Source organism: Balaenoptera physalus (genome assembly GCF_965194825.1).
Source record: "Balaenoptera physalus genome assembly, chromosome: 4".
NCBI lineage: Eukaryota > Metazoa > Chordata > Mammalia > Artiodactyla > Balaenopteridae > Balaenoptera > Balaenoptera physalus.
The window spans coordinates 28465675-28480616 of record NC_138891.1 but is presented as its reverse complement, the minus strand read 5'-3'; the positions used below and the strand labels follow the sequence as shown (position 1 = coordinate 28480616).

At 39.4% G+C, this 14942-nt stretch overlaps 1 protein-coding gene across 13 annotated transcripts in view; it reads left to right on the top strand.

Moving 5' to 3' along the window:
- Positions 1-14942, top strand: part of LOC309660539 (phospholipid scramblase 4-like) — a 69477-nt gene that overhangs the window by 20354 nt on the left and 34181 nt on the right. For 2 of the 13 annotated variants that reach the window (XR_014263448.1, XM_082461358.1), the window contains exon 5: positions 3686-6467. The exons of 8 other annotated variants lie outside the window; for them this stretch is intronic. Coding sequence is in view for 3 of the 5 variants with exons in the window: in XM_082461358.1 (XP_082317484.1) it covers positions 3686-3778 (93 nt within the window). In the remaining 2 variants the exon portion in view is untranslated. Of the gene's footprint in view, positions 1-3685; positions 6468-8602; positions 10125-14942 lie in introns of those variants that run through there. 3 more of the 13 variants (XR_014263447.1, XM_082461354.1, XM_082461353.1) reach the window with 3 other exon arrangements.

The window sequence follows — 14942 nt, the reverse complement described above, 5'->3', positions numbered from 1 at the left end:
AGTTGCCCATTAAATTTTCCTGTGGTTCTTAGTTCTGCTGCTTCTCAACAAAGACCAGTCATGTGAAATCACATAATTTTTCTATATATAGTTGTTAGGTTTACCTTAAAATTTAATTGCAGGCCAGATGGATATGCATCTGGGTAAATATGGAGGAAAAAAATCCTAATGATGAAATAGGTGGGATAATGTAACCGATTACCTATAACAACAGTGATGCTGATGATGATAAGAGCAGCTAGCCCTTTTTAGTGCTTGCTATGTTCTAGGCATGGTTCTGTTTCTAACTACTTTCCATATAGTAATTCATTTAATTCTTATATGTTAGATAAAGTACTATAATAATTCTCATTTTAAAGATGAGAAAACTGAGGTTAGGAATCTTGTTCAAAGTCATCCAGTTAGCTAAATGTCCGAAAGCCACTATCGAAGGTGGCTCCAGAGGCCACACCCTGAACCACTGTGCCATGTGCCTCTTTCATCTCTGTGTGATATTTGGTTTCTTTCTGTGTTAACACAGGAAGAGAAATAGAGTAAAATGGTGGCATGTTGCCTCTAGAAGCCTGTGAGTCTCCAAGGAGGTCTTGTCTGAGGTTACGCTCTCTATGAGCAGTTTGCTTTTCCTTCTGCTGGTGTCCCAGTGGTGCAGCCAAATGAAGACCACTTTTTATGTTATTCTGTCAGTTTGGTGCTTCCCAAGTTCTGTATGTGTTTTAAATATGAACCCCTAAACAATAAGTGCAAATCTTGATTATGAATTCTCAGTGGACAGTTTTTTCCCTACCTCTGGCACAGGCCAGTGCAGTCAAACTTTTTATTAATCCTCATTTGCCAATGGGTGCAACTAAGCCCGTGCGCCACAACTACTGAGCCTGCACTCTAGAGCCCGCGAGCCACAGCTACTGAGACCACATGCCACGACTACTGAAGCCCGCCCTCCTAGAGCCCGTGCTCTGCAACAGGAGAAGCCACTGCAGTGAGAAGCCTGTGCACCACAGCAAAGAGTAGCCCCTGCTCGCCACAACTGGAGAAAGCCCGCACACAACAATGAAGACCCAATGCAGCCAAAATTTAATTAATTAATTAATTTAAAAAAGAGAAAAAAGAAAACACACTAACCTCTTCCCTAGAAGAGAAAGTCCTTGAGTGATGTTAACTCTTCTCCTGATATCCAGTAACTTAAATACTATGATATAAAATTAATACATAAATACTAATAAGTCAATATATCTTATGTTACATGATAAGGGAATAGGAGAGGAAAACAAAGATATTTGCTATACATACAACATATAACAAAGTAAGGAATACTCAGTTGTAATTCTCAATTCTGTAACAGGTCACATGGTCATAGCTGGCATTTATAATTGCCTTCTCCCTCTACTTATTACCTTTGCCTTCAGACAGCACTTCAGGTGGTTGTGGTTTTCTACCTGGTGGAGTTACCCAAACCTTCATTCCTAAAGGTCATGGGACATTAGTAGTCCTGTCTGGATTGGGTTATTGTAGTTTTCCATTGACATTAACACAGGGCATAGTAATACCAAGAGATGCCCTAAAGGATCTCCTGTATTCCAGAATATTCTTCCTTACCTCCATTGTTGAGTAGCTGTCCAATATCCCCTTGGTAATCAGGATCAGTCACCTCATCCAGTATAGTTACACCCTTCTTTGCCTGTTGACTCAAAGGCATGAAGAGTCCAAAGTGCCAGGGTGACTGTCTTCACTTTCAGAATAAAGGAATCATTGTTTTGCCTCCTAGTGTAAGCATTCCTCACTCTGGTACTAAGGCTTCTAGGCCAGCAGAGCATAAGGTCACAGGAACAGGAAACATAAGTTTTGCTAATGGGTCACTATGTGTGATAGTGGTGCTGCTCCCATTTCCACCCCTAGATTCCTGGATTCATGAATACTGGCTATCGAAGAAACAGCACTGTACTTTGGATGCTGATTCAGAGCATATGTAGCCTCCTGGAGAACCTTGCCCCAGCCTTGCAAGGCATTGCCACTTACTTGGTACTGTAGCCAAATCTTCAAAAAGCTGTTTCACCATTATATCAATCCAGCTTCTTCAGGATGGTGAGGAACATGGTAACACCAGTGAATTCCATGAGCATAGGCCCATTGCCACACTTCTTTTGCTGTAATGTGTGTTCCTCAATCAGAAGCAGTGCTGTGTGAAATATCATGTTATGGTGAATAAGGCATTCTGTAAGTCCACAGATGGTAGTTTTGGCAGAAGCCTTGCATGCAAGGAAGGCAAATCCATATCAGAGTAAGCGTCTATTCCAATAAGAACAAAACACTGCCTTTTCATGATGTAAGAGTCCAATGCAATCAACCTACCACCAGATAGCTGGCTGATCACCTCATGGAGTGATACCATACTGGGGACTCAGTGTTAGTCTCTGCTGCTGGCAAGTTAGCTACTCAGCCATGGCCATAGCCCAGTCATCCTTGAGGAGGGGAAGTTCTTGTTGCTGAGCCCGTGTTGACCTGTATCCCTCCCACCATGGCCACTTTTTTCATGAATCCAATGGGCAATGATGTGTGGCTGGGAAAGGAGTTGGCTGGTAGAGCAGAATGTCTCATCCTAGTTGCATGATTATTAAAATCCTCCTCTGCTAAGGTCACCCTTTGATGAGCATTCACATGGGACGCAAATAACGGCATGTTTTTTGTCCATTCAAAGAAGTCTACCCACATACATCTTTCTCAAATTTCCTTGTCACCAATTTTCCAACCGTGTTCCTTCCAAGTCTCTAACCTTCCAGCCAAATGGTCATCCAGCCATTGACCATAGCCCATGAATCAGTATCATGCATCTGGCTTTTTATCCTTGCAAGCAAAGTGAACAACCAGGTGTCCTGCCCAAAGCTCTGCTAACTGGGAGGATTTTCTTGACCACTGTCCTTCAGGGCTGTCCCAGAAAGGGGCTGTAGTGTTGCAGCTGTCCACGTCCAGGTGGTGCCTGCATATCATGGGGAACCATCTGTAAATCAAGCCTGAGTCTTCTCCTCCTCTGTGAGCTGATGGTAGGTGCATTCTGAGAGAGAGAGAGAGAGAGAGGGAGAGAGAGAGAGAGAGAGAAGGCGATGTGGCAGGAGTGGGGACCATGGACATTTGGGCCATTTCTTCATGTAATTTATGCCCTCTGGGCCTGCTCAGGCCCAATCACATATATACCATTTGACGATGGAGTGCTGCAGTGCACACCCAACTTTAGGGCTTGTTGGGTCAGATAACACTCAGTTCATGACTGGTAGCTTAGGTCCCGTGGTAATTTGGTGGCCAGTGCTTAAGAGTTTGGTCTCTGCTAAGCCCCATAGCAGCCAAGAGCTAATTCTCAAAAGGAAAGTAGTTCTCTGCAGAGGATGTCAGGATTTTGCTCCAAAATCCTAAGGGCCTGTCAAAGACTCCAAACAGCATCTCTGTATGTTACTGACATTTTAAACACCATTGGATCTGCTGGGTAACATGGCAGAGCAGCTTACATAGCAGACCAGACCTGTTGCAGAGCCTTCTCTTGTTCTGGCCCAACGCAAAACTATCAGCTATTCAGGATACTTGGTAAAAGAGCTGGAGTAACACACCCAAATGAGGAATATGTTGCCTCCAAGATCCAAAGAGTACCATGAGACACTGTGCCTCTTTTTTTTTTTCTTTTTCTTGTTTTTGGTCATAGGAGGGGCCAGATGCACCAAGTTATCCTTCACCTAAGAAGAGATACCTCAACATGCCCTACACCACTGAACTGCTAGAAATTTCACTGAGGTAGAAGGCCCCTGAATTTTTGCTGGATTGTTTTCTACCTTCTGATATGCAAATATATTACAGATAAGTCTAGAGTAGTTTCTGCTTCTTGTTCACTAGGTCCAATCAACATAATGTCATCAGTACAGTGGACCAGTATGATATCTTGTGGAAGAGAAAGGTAATCAAGATCCCTGTGAACTAAATTATGACATGGGACTGGAGAGCTGATATGCCTGTGAGGTAGGACAGTGAAGGTATATTGCTGGTGTTGCCAGCTGAAAGCAAACAGCTTCTGGTGGACCTTAGGGACAGAGATGGAGAAAAAGGCATTTGCCATATCAATAGCTACATAGCAGGTACCAGGGGACGTGCTAATTTGCTCAGAGCAATGAAACCACATCTGCTACAGCAACTGCAATTGGAATCACCTCCTGTTCAAGTTTACGATAATCCGCTGTCATTCTCCAAAATCCTTCTGTCTTCTTCTGCCTTCTTCAGGCCAAATAGACAAATTGAATGGGTATGTGGTGGGAGTCACCACCTTTGCATCTTTCAAGTCCTTGATGATGGCACTAATTTCTGTGATACCTCCAGGTATACAGTATTGATTTTGGTTTACTATCTTGCTAGGTAAAAGTGACTCTAATTGGCTTTTCCTTGGCCTTTTCCACCATAATAGGCTTCACTCCACAGGTCAGGAAACCAATGTAGGGATTCTGCCAGCTACTGAGTATTTCTTCCAGTTACACATTCTGAACTGGGGAAATAACAACAGGGCGGTTTCAGGGACCCATTATTTCCTTTTCTTCAATGCACAGTTACCCTAGTAAAAGGCCATAGGTTCCATAGGCAAGGCTTAGGGAAATATTAATAGTATAAATTTTTGGTAATGTCTCGGGGTCCTTCCTCCAGGGGACCCGGCCTCCTCTTTATTCAAGGACTTTTGAATCTATAAACTGACTCAAGTCCGGGAGTTGATTGAGTGTTAGTAACCCTCTGTTTTTATGATTCAGTTTTGACTGTTGTTCACTTGACCTAGAACTCTTCTACTGCAAGTGTAAGACATCAGGGAGTGAAGGAAGGTAGGGGAACTGACAGTGCAGCCCAGTCTAATGTCTCTCAAATTAAAATACAAACAAGCAAACTACAGTGCTGACCAGATCCCAACATGTGGACTGGCCTGATTAGGGCCAAAAGACTCCATTTGCATCAATCTACCAATAGTATTTTCACACCTATGCACTACTTTTAAGAAATAAATGGTTTATAAATAAAAATTAGGTACTTAATTTATCATAAGCAGCAGTATTTCCTTATGATTAAAATAAGGACTATGGAAATAAATATCCAATTAGAGTTAGCGTCCCAGCTCTACCACTTGTTACTCCGTGCCTCACTTTCCTCTTAGATCCATGCTTGGGGGAGTCATACTAACCTCTCTATGCCCTAGTTTTCCCCTGTGTCAGATAGGAAGAATAATAGTACTTACCTACATGAGTTGACTTGAGGATTAAATATGTTATTATATATAAAGTGCTTAGGACCATGCCTGGCACACAGTAAGCACTACAAAAGTAGTAGCTATTATTATGTTACTAACTTTTCCTTTTTAAAGTGAAGGTCTGTTGTTAACTTGATATATGAGATTGCTATGACACCTGCCATAGTTCAGTTTTTTAGAAAGCATTTAATTGCATTCCTTTTTAAAAAAATACTTTAAAGTATTGTTTCTAGTTTGATTTTGGATCAACAGAAATAGAACAAATGTATCCCCTACAGCTAACCCTTAAGCTAAGGATTTCTTAGAGCAGAGGTTCTCAAACTTAATTGTACATCAGAATCACCTGGAGCGTTTGTTAAAGTACAGATTTCTGGGCCCATCTCCAGAGTTCCTCATTCAGTACATTTAGGGAACAACCTGAGGTTTTGCATTTCTAAGTATTTCCAGTATAATGCTGATCCTGCTGGGCTGGGGATGACTCTTGAGAGCTGTTGTCTTAGTGAACAAAATTCAATGTTTGTTAAGGAAAGAATTTTGAAAATTTAGTAAGTTTTTCTCTCTGTGTATATTATGTCTATATACATATACATATATATAGTAATTACTTGAAAGATGTATGAAATTGTTACTATGTCATTTACTATATAGTTGAAAAGGTAAATCTTACCAAATAAAATAAGTACATATACTTAGAAAGTTTAACATTCATGTAACATTTCTAATTAAGTTGCCAAATATTCCAAAGGAATATGTTCTTTTATTTTATAACCATGGCATTCTTCTTGCCAAGAATTCATTTTTTTTTCCAAAACAACTAGTTACTCATTCTTATATTGTCTGACAGGTAATCCATATGATTACTACTCATTTAAGGGAGGAGGACTTCTTGGGTGTTCTTCTTTATGTCACCAACCTCCAGGGAAAGCTCTGCTAAAAAATAAGCAAACAAATCTCTTCTTGCTTCTGATTTGTGTGTGTGTGTATGCCATTACTTTTAATGAGGTCTAATCATTTTTATGATAAAGTATAATTGTGAAGTATTTTAAGCTATGTGATATCAAATTTTTAATAAGTATTAGTTGCACAGTAATAGTAAATAATTTAAAGAAGGGGAAGGCCAATCAAAACAAAAGTGAACTTGTATTTTGTAAATAAGTTTTTCTAAGTTTTCTAAGTGCATAAAGTAAAAAGCAGGACAACTTTTACCAGATTCCTTTGTTCTTCCCTCTGTTGTAAAATCATATCTAGGTTCTGACTCTCCAGTTTTATCATATGTGGTATTTTTATGACACACTGTTTAAGAACGTGGGAAGGAAATAGGTTTTGAAGGGTAAAAAACTGGGAGCAACAGAAATACAAAATTGAATCAGTAATTATTTTATTACATATTCTTTTCTTACTGAAAATATGAATGTGTGTTATTTAAGCAATCAATTCCTTAAGAGAAAGGATTGATTTATCACTCTTTGTTAATTTATATAGTGTCCCAGGATATAAAATAATGTAGAGCTTCTCATTTGGTCAAATTGTGGAACAAAACTTGGAATTCTGCCAGATGATCAGGCAGATAGTATTCCAGATCAGGTGGGACACCAGGCTTCTGACACCATGCGACCACAGTGTCACTGGCTTTAAAAAACACATCTGTGCAGCCCATTTAACTAATGGTAGTCATTTTTGTTTCCTTCTTAGTTTTTGGCACTGTCTTATTTTACTGTACAGGTTGTAGACCTCCACATCTGGAACTGATCTAGTTTTTTTTTTTAATTGAAATAGTGCTAAGTTCATATCCATGCCTCAGAGTTTCATGGGAGTTGGTATTTTGAGGATTATTAGCCAAACCACTCTTCTAATAGAGTTTTGATTTCATCCATCCTTAGGGAATTATGAGTAAGTGCTAAATAATTAAATTCAGTCATATTATCAGATATAAAAAAAATATAAAATTATGTCATTTTTGCTTCAGAAATCCAAATATGACCAGGGTTTGATTTCCTGGCTCTGTCCTTTTTGGACAAAATCCTCGATGAAGCCTGTGTAAGCCTTGATAAGTAAGGGTAATAATTCCCTCTTTTTAGGATTTTTGTTATGATTAAATAAGCATGTTTTACCATTATTATTTTATTTATATTATTAATACAGCCTTGATTCTCACCTATAAATATTTTTATGGCTTTCAGATGATGTGTAAGTACTCAAAGTGGAAGATAAATTTCTTAGAAAAATAATGAGAAAGTAAAGTTTTACTAATTCTAAATATTGGATATATCTAATCTAGCATTTTCCACACTGAGGAAATAGATGCTCTCCTACAATACTGGTGTATATTTGTAACATATTTTTGATTTTTGTTAGTCAATTCAAATAACAACTATAATTATTTACATGTGTATTTATGTAAATAAGCCGCACATTCTCCAGATTAGTTTTCCAACAATATTTTCCAAATTTTAGTTTTTGTGAAGACTTGTTGAAGACTTGTTCTAAGTTGAGAATCCATAATTCAGTTTAACTTTTACCTCTCAAAATATGTGATGACTTTCCTTCAGAGTACAGCAAGGAGAATTCGAGAGCATTTACACAACCACAGGATTTATAACTAGAAGAAACTTTAGTATTCTTTAATAGGTAAAATATTGTTTTACAGAGAGTATTGTTTTATACATAAGAAAACTGAGGCTCCAGTATTAGTTAATTAATGTTCACTGACACTGTGGACAGGTGTGAGGTATTACTTTTATACCCACAGCCTTTCACAGGATTTCCAATTCTTTTCCCTTTTCTCAAGGGGACGTAAAAGTGTCCAGGACAGTTGTGTTGTCCATAGGTCCATGCATGAAGTGAGCGGAGGGGGTCATGCACAAGGGCAGCTCATCCATAGCATCCCTAACACTACACTTCCAGGTCTCACGTGTTCACAATTTCTCTCTCTTTTTTATTTTTAATATCATTTTCACTCCTGTTTCGAATTAGCATGGTCTTCCTTTTTCTTTCACTGAACCTTGTACAAAATAGAGTATTCTGATTCACATTACGTGTAGTGTGTCTCTCTCTCTTTCATACCTATTCTTGAGGGTGATGCTCTCAATACCATGCTGTCACACAAGGTTCCAAAAAGTAATCCAGTACAACAGACAACAGCTTACAATGCTCTGAAACCATTTTATGGGCCACAGTGTAATTCTTCATTATCTTATACTTAATCTTATCTTACCATTAACTTAGATAATTATATAATTTTACTGAATAAGTGCTTTTTAAACGAAATATAGTTCATTTACAATATTGTGTTACTTTCAGATGTACAATGAAGTGATTCAGTTATACATATATATATTTTTTCAGATTATTTTCCAATATAGGTTATAACAAGATATTGGATATTGTTCCCTGTGTTACACAGTAAGTCCTTGTTACTTAGCTATTTTATATAGAGCTGTGTATCTGTTAATCCCATACTCCTAATTTATTCCTCCCCACCTTCCCTTCCTCTTAGGTAAAAATAAGTTTGTTTTCCAGGTTCGTGAGTCTGTTTCTGTTTTGTAAATATATTCCCTTATATTATTTCTTAGACTTCACATATAAGTGATATCATAAAATATTTGTCTCTCTCTGTCTGACTTACTTCACTCAGTATGATAATTTCCAGGTCCATCCATGTTGCTGCAAGTGGCCATATTTCATTCTTTTTTATGGCTGAGTAATATTCCATTGGCCATCTGTATGTCTTCTTTGGAGAAATGTCAATTTAGGTCTTCTGCCTGTTTTTTGATTGAGTTTTTTGTCGTTGTTTTATTGAGTTGTGTGAACTGTCTGTATATTTTGGATATTAACCCCTTGTCAGTCGCATCATATGCAAATAGTTTCTCCCATTCTATAGGTTGTCTTTTCGTTTTGTTGATGGTTTCCTTTGCAGTGCAAAAGATTTTAAGTTTGATTAGGTCCCATTTGTTTATTTTTGCTTTTATTTATTTTGCATTGGGAGACTGATCTAAGAAAGTATTGCTACCATTTATGTCAGAGAATGTTTTGACTTTCTGTCTGATGTTCTGATTGGATGATTTCCATTATTCTATCTTCCACATCCCTTATTTGTTCTTCTGCATTATTTAGTCTGCTAATTGAGTTGTCTAATTTTGATTGGTTCCTCTTTATAGTTTCTACTTCCTTGTTACAGTGATCTGCATTTCTATTGATAATCTTTCTTAATTCCTTTAGCATTTTTATTACCTCCTTTTTGAATGGGGTCTAGTAGACTGGAGAGATCTGTTTCATTGTTTGTTTTTTCAGGGGATTTCTCTTGTTCTTTTAATTGGGAGTAGTTCCTCTGCTTTTTCATTTTACTCAAGTTTCTCTGCCTCTGTGTATTTAGGAGAAACAGTTATATACTGTGGTCATGAAGGGCTGTTTTTATGTGGGAGAGTCACTGTGTAGACTGTGTGAGTCCATTATTTTTGGTGACAGGGCTGTTTTTGGTATGGATGCCTGCCACAACTTTCCTCAGAGTGTGCTGGCTATTATTGCCTTGACAGGGGGTGTGTTTGGTCTTGTAGTGATCAGAGCCTGCACTGGAAGTTGGGTGGGGCCTCCTCTTTGATCTGTGGCTGTCACGGCCCTGTCAGGGGCAGGTCTGCTCCCCAGTTGTTGGAGTAGAAGCCCTGAGATTTGGGTTCAATAAAACTCTGTTGCCCTTAGTGTGTGCTCTGTGCCTAAAGAGGTGAGTGCTGAAGCAAGTGAGGCCTGTGTGGTCACAGTGAACCTATGTGCCACCTGTGCTGGTGTCCTTGGTTTTTCTCAGAAGTAGCCCAAGGTCACATCCCTTTCTCCATTGTGTTCATCCCAGACCTAGTGTTAGGCTGGTGCAGGGTGCAGGAGTGCTGTGGCTGCAGGAATCAAAGTGGTTGTACCGCTGCCTAGAACCTGACCTGCCTCTGTGGTAGGCCTCTCGTAGGGCCTGTCCGCCCCAGATCCAGCTCCAAGATGCAGTGTGATATAGGTGGGAATGGAATGCTCCTGCTGGGAAAGGAACCACTCCATACTCCTCCCCAGGGGCTGTCCTCCAGGGACATGCTATTCTGTGATGCCACCCACCACCTGATGTGCAGGCTAACAAACTCTGCTGCTGCTGGGCCTACCCCCTGGACACACCCCTGCTGTGGGAGAGTTAATAATCACTCTGCCCCTGCCCTCAAGCTCACAAAGCTTGCAGCCTCTGGAGCCACACCCCACCATGGCATGCTGACAATGGGGCTCCCATGGCATACCCACACCCTGCCCTGCACATGCTAATATTGGAACTCCTATGGCATACCTGCGCCCCGCCCTGCATGCACTTTGGCAGCCCAGACCACACACCAGGCCCTTCAGGCTGTCTGTGTGCAGCTAGACTTAGTCCTCTACCAGGGTCCATCCACTGAAGCCCTAGTTTCAGTGCCTAGGCACTGCACATACTAGCAGCCCCACCTGGCGCACATTTCGGGCTGGGAAGGGCAGGGATGTGAAAGCCATCAGCTCCTGTCTCTCTCTGCCCTGATTGCTAGGCAGGCAGATACCATGCCCCTTCAACTCTCTGTCTGTCCTAGTGAACCTCCCAGCCAGCAAAGGGGGTTCCCAGGGCAAGGGAAACTTTCGTGTTTCACAGCTCCCTCCCAGGAGCACCAGTCCCATCCCAATGCCTTTTTTTTTTTTTTTTCCATCTTGCCCAGTTACTTGGGGCTCTTTCTTGCAGCTTTGATTGTGTAAGAGGTCTTCTGCCAGTTTTCAGTTGGTTTTTTGTGAGAATTGTTCCACATGTACAAACATGATGTGTTAGTAAAGGGAGGTGAGCTCCACATCCTTCTACTCCACCATCTTGATCTCCGCCTTTAACAGCTTTTTCCTACTGAATAATTTCTTGCACATTGAAATTACATCCATTTATGACAGCACTTATCGCAGCTTGAACGTAGGCAGGGCCTATGACTTGCTTCTAAAATAATAGAATATGAAAATGAGATGGGATATCTCTTCCTTGATTAGGTTAGTTATATGAAAAAAGTCATAAGATGTCACTCTTAGCTGACTAGAGAGAGACTTTTCTCTATTGCTGGCTCGAGGAAGAAAGCTGCCAGTTTGTTTGTGAGCCCAGGGAAAGGTCCAGGTGGCAAGGAACTGCAGATGGCCTTCAGCTGACAGCCAGCAATAAAACAGACATTTCAGTCACACAGCAGCAAAGAAGTGAGTTATGTCAACAAACTGAAAGAGCTTGGGATCAGATTCAGCCACTCAAGGGTCCAGATGATAATTCAGCCTAGATAACATCTTAATTGATACCTTGTGAGACCCTGAGCAGAGGACCCAGCTAAACTGTGCCTAGACTCCTTACAGAAATTGTGAGATAGTAAATGTATGTTGTTTTAAGCTGCTAAGTTTGTGGTAATTAATTACAGAGCAACAGAAAAGTAATACAATCAGCAAAGTCAAATTGCAATCATTTGAGCTTGCTTTACCATTTTCTATAGTGCTGTCTCATAAACAGTTGCAATTGGATTTGTGATTTTTTTTAATTAATAAAAATATTTTATTTTTCTGGATTTGAGGTCTTTGTGGTATTTATCAATTTTCTTAAATTTTAAATTTGTTAAATGTGTACTTCTTTTATAAGTCTTAAGCAGTACTCACTTTCATACCTAATTTTGTACTGTTTTTCTTAAGGAAGGCTTCCAAAATCCTACCTGCTTTGACCCTTCAAAACCTGGATTCACCCTGAGCACTGATCATTCTCTCTAGTCCTCGGACAATCTTGCACACCGACTGCAAGCTCCTTAAGCTGGCACAGATAGACTAATTCCTCTCCCTGGCTGATCAGGAGTCCTGCCTACATCACTAGGCAAAACTGGCTGAACCAACAAAGGGACAGATTGGAAAGCCTTACTGACTTTAAATAGCCAGAGGAAGTGCCCTTCTCCCTGCCAGGGCTGAGACTCAGCTCACGTTCCCAGAGACACCACATAGTAGGGGACGCTAGCTAGGGGGATCCCACCACAAGTACCTGGCCCATGAGGTTCTCTTCTCCCCCACAGGGCACAAGACTTCTCCCCAGCCCAGAAACACCATTCTGCTGGCAGCACTGGCAGACGGCATCATGCCAAGATAAATACACAATCTAGGAAATGTTCTTTGTCCCATGCACCTTAGAGGTGTGAGATCACTCAGCCTAGGGAAGCTCCTTCATCTCCCTCAAACTGCATTAGCTGAGACCAGTGGCAGCCTCAGGTTACAAGCTAAGAGAAGCAGCAGACAGCAAAATAGCACTGCATAGACTTTGAAAATTAGATTGTCATTGGAACCACAGCTCACAGAATTAGGCCAAAGATAAATCAGAGGACTGATGCTAAAACAAAATATTAATAGGACCCAGGGCTTCCTTAAAAAATAGCCAAAATGCCCAGGATACAGTAAAAAAAATATTCACCCATTATAAAGAGGATGGAAAATTAACATGAATGAGAATAGAAAATTAGCTGACACCAACACCAAGATGAGTCAGATATTGGATGATCTGACAAAGATTTTAAAGCAGCCATCATAAAAATGACTTTTACAAGCAATTACAAATTCTCTGAAACAGATGGAAAAATAGAAGATCTCAGCATAGAGATAGAAGTTACTTAAAGGAACCAAATGGAAAGGATAGAGCTGAAAAATACAGTAAAAAATTCTTTTAAACTCACTAGATGACAGAGTATAGAATCAGTGAACCTGATATAATTGACCTAATCTGAACAAAAAGAAAAAAATAGACTGAAAAAAAGAAAATGAACAGGACTTCAAGGACCTGTGGGACAGTAACAAAGAGCCCAACCTTTGTATTGTCAGAAAAGACAAAGAGAGAGGGGCTGAAAGGGTATTAAAAAATAATGGGAGTGTTTCCATAATTTCTCTTTCAGATTTTTCATCATTAGTGTATAGGAATGCAAGAGATTTCTGTGCATTAATTTTGTATCCTGCAACTTTACCAAATTCATTGACTAGATCTAGTAGTTTTCTGGTGGCATTTCTAGGATTCTCTATGTATAGTATCATGTCATCTGCAAACAGTGACAGTTTTACTTCTTCTTTTCCAATTTGTATTCCTTTTATTTCTTTTTCTTCTCTGATTGCCATGGCTAGGACTTCCAAAACTATGTTGAATAATAGTGGTGAGAGTGGACATCCTTGTCTCGTTCCTGATCTTAGAGGAAATGCTTTCAGTTTTTCCCCATTGAGAATGATGTTTGCTGTGGGTTTCTCGTATATGGCCTTTATTATGTTGAGGTAGGTTCCCTCTATGCCCACTTTCTGGAGAGTTTTTATCATAAATGAGTGTTGAATTTTGTCAAAAGCTTTTTCTGCATCTATTGAGATGATCATATGGTTTTTATTCTTCAGTTTGTTAATATGGTGTATCACATTGATTGATTTGTGTATATTGAAGAATCCTTGCATCCCTGGGATAAATCCCACTTGATCGTGGTGTATGATCCTTTTAATGTGTTGTTGGATTCTGTTTGCTAGTATTTTGTTGAGGATTTTTGCATCTATATTCATGAGTGATATTGGTCTGTAATTTTCTTTTTTTGTAGTATCTTTGTCTGGTTTTGGTATCAGGGTGATGGTGGCCTCATAGAATGAGTTTGGGAGTGTTGCTTCCTCTGCAATTTTTTGGAAGAGTTTGAGAAGGATGGGTGTTAGCTCTTCTCTAAATGTTTGATAGAATTCACCTGTGAAGCCATCTGTTCCTGGACTTCTGTTTGTTGGAAGATTTTTAATCACAGTTTCAATTTCATTACTTGTGATTGGTCTGTTCATATTTTCTGTTTCTTCCTGGTTCAGTCTTGGAAGGTTATACCTTTCTAAGAATTGGTCCATTTCTTCCAGGTTGTCCATTTTATTGGCATAGAGTTGCTTGTAGTAGTCTCTTAGGATGCTTTGTATTTCTGCCGTGTCTGTTGTAACTTCTCCTTTTTCATTTCTGATTTTATTGATTTGAGTCCTCTCCCTCTTTTTCTTGATGAGTCTGGCTAATGGCTTATCAATTTTGTTTATCTTTCCAAAGAACCAGCTTTTAGTTTTATTGATCTTTGCTATTGTTTTCTTTGTTTCTATTTCATTTATTTCTGCTCTGATCTTTATTTTTTCTTTCCTTCTGCTAACTTTGGGTTTTGTTTGCTCTTCTTTCTCTAGTTCCTTTAGGTGTAAGGTTAGATTGTTTATTTGAGGTTTTTCTTGTTTCTTGAGGTAGGCTTTTATATTGCTATAAACTTCCCTCTTAGAACTGCTTTTGCTGCATCCCATAGGTTTTGGATTGTCGTGTTTTCGTTGTAATTTGTCTCTAGGTAGTTTTTGATTTCCTCTTTGATTTTTTCAGTGATCTCTTGGTTATTTAGTAACGTATTGTTTAGCCGCCATGTGTTTGTATTTTTTACAGATTTTTTCCTGTAATTGATATCTAGTCTCATAGCATTGTGGTCAGAAAAGATACTTGATAGGATTTCAATTTACTTGAATTTACCAAGGCTTGATTTGTGACCCAAGATGTGATCTATCCTGGAGAAAGATCCATGCGCATTTGAGAAGAAAGTGTAATCTGCTGTGTTTGGATGGAATGTCCTATAAATATCAATTAAATCTGTGTGGTCTATTGTGTCATTTAAAGCTTGTGTTT